The 6818-nt window shown below is 35.9% G+C and overlaps 1 protein-coding gene across 1 annotated transcript in view; it reads right to left on the bottom strand.

Annotated features, from left to right (window-relative positions):
- Positions 1-2893: 2893 nt before the first annotated feature.
- VTA1 (vesicle trafficking 1) overlaps positions 2894-6818 on the bottom strand; it is an 85931-nt gene continuing 82006 nt past the window's right edge. The window contains exon 6 of the mRNA XM_007948812.1: positions 2894-3039. Within this exon, the coding sequence (XP_007947003.1) occupies positions 2894-3039 (146 nt within the window). The remainder of the gene's footprint in view (positions 3040-6818) is intronic.

The raw sequence follows: 6818 nt of genomic DNA, 5'->3' as shown, positions 1-6818 counted from the left end.
CTCAGACTCTCAATCCTTGCGATTTGGGTGAGTTTACCATACTCTAAGCTTAGGGATTGACTGCTCACCAGAAGGCTGGCGGTTCAAACCCACCAGCCACTCCTTGGAAGGAAGAAGGGACAATCTGCTTCTGTAGAGATACTGCCTCAGCCACCCAAGGAGGGGTTGCTATGAGTGGGGTCCGACTGATGGCACACAACAACAACAACAACAAGCTTAGTGAAGACCAGAACCACCTGCAGGCTTTGTTAAAACACAGCATGCTGGGCTTCCTTCCTGAGACTTTCTGATTAGGTCAGACGGGGGGTAGGGCTTCAGATTTGCATTTCTCACAACATACCAGAACCACTGATAGAATAAAATACAGACTATGCTTTTTATTGTCTGTTTTCCTTGCTTAGAAAGTAAATTCTTTAAGGCAGAGAATTTTTTTCTTGTTTTCTGCTGTATCCTATGCAGAGGACAATGCCAGGCACCCAGTAGCTATTCAAGAAATATATGCTGAATAAATCAATCAAAATGCTTATCCTAGTGTCAAAAGAGATTTTCTTCTAACTTACTCTTGATAGACTATATTAATAAATACAAACACCAAGCTAAAAAATATTATATAGTTTAATTTCCTCATGCAAGAAAGCATTTTTAAGTGTTGGGCAATAAAGACAACTGGGATTTCCTGATACTTGGGAAATAAATTATTATGAACAACAATTTACACTATTACTACAACATTAAATAATCAGCCCACTGCTGCTGACTTGATTCCAACTTACAGTGACCCCATAGAACCGAAGAGAACTGTCCCTATAGGGTTTCCAAGGCTGTAATCTTTCTCCCCTGGAGTAGCTGATGGGTTTGAATTGCTGACTTTTCAATTAGCAGCTGAGCACTTAAAACACTGCGCCATCAGGACTCCTTATTTATGACAGACGTTACTATTAACAATTAACATTTACTAAATGTCATCATGTGCTAAGCGTGTTATATATATGATCTCATTTAATTCTCACAACAAACTCCAAGAGGCTAAGGCTGTCACTTCATTTTACAGAGAAGAGCTCTGTCATAGCATGAAGCCAACTTCATGAGTGGATTCCATGGTTTCCATGTTATCTTCTTCCCTGTGTGTCCTCTCCTAATTAGGAGCCAATAGGTAGAGTGTGAAAAAGGAGGTGGTATATTTAGTTTTTTAATGTCCAGACATGTTAAGGCTCATGTTAAAATTTGCTGAACTATATTTATCTCTTGTAACACTAAAAACACCCTAGCCATTTTCCTATATAAGGTTCTAGAGAACCACAGCAGACTACGACACTTCTAGGTGCAAATGATGAACCCCCAAATTTAAGAGTTCAGCTATGAAGACATGAACATGTTTTCCAGGAAGCATTTTTTGGCTTGTTTTTTGCAATAATTTAGAATAGTTTATTCTGAATATGCATTTACTCAAAACCTGTAAAGCAGTATTGCATTTATGCAAAGAAAATTTGAAAACACAAATGATTATGAGTTAATGATTCCTTGTTAATGATTCCTTTTCTTTTAAACACTGTATAAGAACAGGAGTCAATAAACTTTTTCTTCAAGGGCCAGAGAAATATTTTATATTCAGAGGCCATATAACTCTGTTGTCACTGAAATCAGACACAGGCAAACTTGTGAGTGTGGATGTGTTCCTGTAAAACTTTATTTACCTACCAGGTGCCCAGACCATGGGCCATAGTTGGTTGGCCTGTGTTAAGGGAATTCTACCAATTTCAGTGGAATGAATGCAATGGACCAGATCAATTTCAGGTTAATCTTCCAAATTCACCTTTTTTTTAAGAGTTGTTTGTCTATTATTATGGACACATCCATATTTCTGCAACTTAAAAAAAAAAAAAAGACAATTCTACTTGAGAGTCAAAACAGACATATGGCTTTGTAGTAAGCTGAACTAGTTAAAAGAATCCTTGCATTTATTTTTTACATAGCACAAATGCAGATGACAGTCAATCCATAACTCCCCACAAAACGTATAAAGTTAACAACTGAGAATCTAAATTCCTGCACCACTCATAGCTATACGCTCTAGGGAATCCATTAGCAGCAGAGGAGAGCCTTAACCTCAAGCACCAAGTTGTCAGGCATTACTACATGTCTCTTCTGATTCTCTAATACATGCAGTCAAACCGCCTATGAAGCAAATACCAATTCACCTTAGCTTCACTATGTAAGGCAAAGCAGTTGGGAAACCAGCATTATTCTTAAGCCTAAAATGGTGATTCTACCTCTTTACTTTGTTATATTTCCTTCCATGAATTTTTTAGCTTTCAATGCAGTTATAATTGACATGAAAATAAATTGAGTTTTGAACATAATTTCTTGCAGTTTCACCTAACAGCTCAGGACATTCATATTTGTTTTAGATGTCCTGAGAAAAACAAAAACATGATCTCTAATCTAGAATTTTCTGACAATAGTTATTAAAAGTTCAATTTAGAACTTTATAGCAAAGCAAGAATGGACTGTTTAAACATTATCGATTAAAAAACAAAAACAAACTTCCTTACTCTATGTAAATTAAGGTACAAAACTTACTCCCAATATACATTTTATAGACGTGTGTTCTGAGTTTCTGAAGTATGGTTCAATGAGTATTTTCAGGTTCCGGTTAACTTCAGCTCCATGTACCCAGAGATCACTGGATCCGCTGAACGGACAATGACAACTGTCTGAGGCTGCTGATACATACTTCAGCAGGAATCTCTCACACACACAGATTTCATTGTCACATTCAATGGAACTGAAGTCTTCCTTAAAACTGTGCTCCTGAGATGCTGAAGACAGAGCAACGGGCTGGTAGTTCTCTAGGCCCCAAATACACGAACGCGTTGTACAAAGGCTCCATTCTTCATTCTCTGCCTGTGGTCAGTAACTTGAGAGCCTTCTGCAGATTCTGCACAGCAGTGCTGACATCTTCATATTGCAAAGCACTGCCTGCATATTTGCAGTATTTCTGAGCTCTAGCAAAGTCCTCTGGTGTTAGACGAATGTCCCCTAGAAGAAAAGTTAAGATATGTATGTGAACAAAAAGTGTTGCATGAGGTCAGGTGAATGTTTACACTGCAGATTAAGAAAACACTGCAGGTTATGTTAAAACATTAAGAAGGTTTCTGTCACTACCAGTTATATTTAGGTAATTTTCTTCATGCTTTTCAATTTTTTTGTTATCACTAATATCAACCACTGATATGTTGATACACAGTAACTTGGACAAGATTTTGTTTTTAGAAGTAAAAAATGAGAAGCTTTTCGATCTTAGCCAATTAACTGCAAGAAGCACCATTATTTCTCCGTGAAACAAGGATGGCAGCGTTGGTGTTTACGCTGGAATGACTGAGCGCCTCCCGTCATGGGACAATACACACAGACTAAACCACTCAGCCCTCATGTGAACAAGAACATAAATCTCAGTAAAAGAAATAAAACAATCAACAAACTTTACGTAAAAAATGATATAAGCCATTTTCAGTTTTTTTTTTTTTTTTTTTACATGAAAACAGTTTATATTTTTGTGCCATCCAGACAGAAAACCCTAAGGCTTATTAGTACTAAGATTCATAGCATTAAAATATAAAATCAAGCATATAAACAGCTTTTCCAGAGTACTTCTCCGAAATTTATCCTCACCAAGTTTTCTAGTTACACATCTGGTTATCATGTGCAGAGTTCAACTAAATAAGTTGGGTAAAAACAAAAACACACTAAAAACAAGTTAATTTAATCTTAGATTTGAATACATTTGAAAATAGATTTCCAAAGATGAGAGCAGTGACACTGGAATTATTTATATATTTTGTTAAACAAACACTTCTCTCTGGAAATCTTTATGAGAATTATCAGGAGAACTAATCAGGAGGCTACAGCACAGAATATAATAACCAAAAAATACATTCCGATTCTAGAAGCCTATGCTTGTAGGCAGAATGAGTTTGTTTAGTTGCTTTCAGTATAGCTATAAAGCACAGAAGGAAAACTTTGGTATCACTTAGGGAGGGACATTAGGATAATACATTATTATCCAAATGAGTATTTTCTGAGAATTTCAAAAAGACTATTGAATCAACAAATCCTCCAGTATCTAGTCCAGGGCCAGGCACACAGAATAGTTTAATGCCTTTACTCAATGAGTACAAAAAAGCTGTGTGTGTCTTAAGTCATTCCTCCACCTTAAAATAAACAAAGTACCATTGTATTAAATATTAATTATATATCAGATTTAAAGATAATATATTCACATATCTACATACAGTAACAAGTACAGTATGCTAAAATAACTTTTCAAATGTTTGTTGAATTAGTATTAGGAAAGATTATATGAATATTTGTACCCTTACTGTTGTGAATGAGAGGTTTCACACCCCAATTTTAACACAAAGTATTTCATTTTCATGAACTGTTGTCTTGCAAGCAACGTAAACCAATAAACTAGTTAAAAGTAATTACATATTAAAAACAAAGTTTCTTCAATTTCTTTTTTTGTATTTTGGTGACATGGCATTTGTTCCTCATTAAACATAAAAAACAACTATCCCGCAGCCTGGGGATAACTTCGACATGCTTTCGCTTGTATTTTTTCTTGAAAATACCTGACAGGTTATTTTAAATGCTATTCAAAATATTTTAAGGTGTTCTAGTCACACAGATAAACAGTACTATCTGGGTGAGTGAGACACCTTTAAAAATCAAGTGTACTTAACACTGCTCATTTATGCCTCCAACCTCATACCAGGCGTAAGTCCAGAATTTACCGGATTTGCTGGAAGAAAGCCCTAATGATCAAGATTAATCTTATTTTCTCAGCATCAGTGTTAGCACTGTTTTGCTGACATATCACTTATTTACTAATAAGATAAAGTGTGTATCATGGCAAGAACTCTGCTACTAGTTTAGTTTTTGGAATGTAAACTTATCTAGTAATGATTAAATGGTTTTTAAACACGAAGATTGTATTTCAACATGAAATTATTTAAACAGCTATGTAAATGAAAGAAACTATTTTAACAAAAATATAATTACATGTATATAAAATATATAGCTTAGAGACATATATAAAAAATTAATAAATCATATATATTAGATAATTAGATAATAACTAAGCTATAAAATTAGACAATATACCTAAATTGTAGACTTACAGAGATGTTAGATTTTCTAAAATTAAATTTTAAGATAATTTAGTCTTTTAGTCTTGACTGCTGCTTCCATTGGTTTTGATTGTAGATAAAGAATTTAAAAAGCCATGTCAATACTTACACTTTTGCTATCTGTAAAACATGAGGGTTTATTTCATTTAAAAAAAATACAGTGGACAAGTCCTACTAATAAAAAAGCAAGTGAATTAAAATTTTGAATTGAATAAAAATGAATCTGTCCCTGGATTATGATTCTTTTAAATTATCACTTGAAAACTCAACAGAGAAAATGGGAATAAAAAAGAAAAAACACATTTCAGGAAAACAAGAACTGTTCAAAATTTCAGGTCATCTGGTTTTATGGTAAATTCATACTTAATGTACCAAAATGAAAACATTTTTCCTTACATGAAAATTTACTAGAGCCATTTTCAGAACCAAAGAGAACATAAGGCAGACCTAAAAGCTGTTGAATGGATTAGAAAGGCTGTCTAACTGCATCTCGCCTGCAGTCTGTGCTTGTAAGTTCCAGAATGTGCTATGGAGCAGGCCACCTTTATCACAGAGCTGCTTCTCCCTTCAGGACACAGGACAAGCACATGGCAGAAAAGAGCTCTACTTAGTCAAGGTCCATACTGCAGCAGCAGGAGAAATTCGAGCAGAGCAAGCCTGGGTCAGCACCAGTTCAAGCTAACACCATTCAGTGTAGAGGGGAGCCCTGCACGCTCCACTGACACAAGCTTGTTTCCAGCGCACGTTTATCTGTTTTCTCTCTAACCAGGTAGCTCTGAAATTCATATGCCAAGAACCTCAGATAACGTGATCCCAGTGTACGCGGTGATCCCAGTGTACGCGGTATCCTCCGACTTGAATGGAATGCACAGAATATAGGCAGCACTGTAAGGGAACTACCATATAATGTACAATAAATCTTGGAGGTAAATATAAAACACCGGACTGGACCTTTGTATTCAGGCACTGCCAAGATATGTCACTTAATAATGGCAACAGTAATAGTAATGATTATAGCTACAATTTCACTATGTCAGGCACTGTGCTAAATACTTATCAGATACTATTCCATTTAATTCTCAAAAAACTTTACAAGGTAAAGTCACAGCCAGACACATACCAGCAACCAACCAACCCACTGCTGTCAAGTCCATGCCGACTCACAGTAACCCCCACTGGGTTTCTGAGGTGATAAATCTTTATGGAAGCAGATTGTCCAATCTTGCTTCTGTGGAGTGGCCAGTGGGTTTGAATCACCAACCTTCTGGTCAGCAGTCAGATGCCTTAGGCACTGTGCTATCAGAGCTCCTTACCCAGACATACACAAGTCACAAAAGCGAATGCTGTGCTTCAAATACCCCAGGTTGCTCTACTTCCCCAATTTCACTTTCCTCCAGAGTCAGCTACAGATTCATTACAGAAATACCTAATGTATTCTTACTGTATTACATCTGTAATAGAGTATGATGTAAGAATTATTTTATGTTCCAGGTGCTAGAGTGTCACAGTGACAAAAACAAAAACACCAAACAAAGAATCCTCGTCTTTCCAGAGCATGTGTGCTAGTCAGGAATGATAATCAAAATAGTCTGTATATGCTGCGGTGTATTGGAGTGTGGTAAGGACGAA

Source organism: Orycteropus afer, unplaced genomic scaffold (genome assembly GCF_000298275.1).
Source record: "Orycteropus afer afer isolate SDZICR_OR568_19922 unplaced genomic scaffold, OryAfe1.0 scaffold00226, whole genome shotgun sequence".
Lineage (NCBI taxonomy): Eukaryota > Metazoa > Chordata > Mammalia > Tubulidentata > Orycteropodidae > Orycteropus > Orycteropus afer.
Note: the sequence above shows the minus strand (reverse complement) of the source record. Positions and strands in the feature narration are given on the sequence as shown.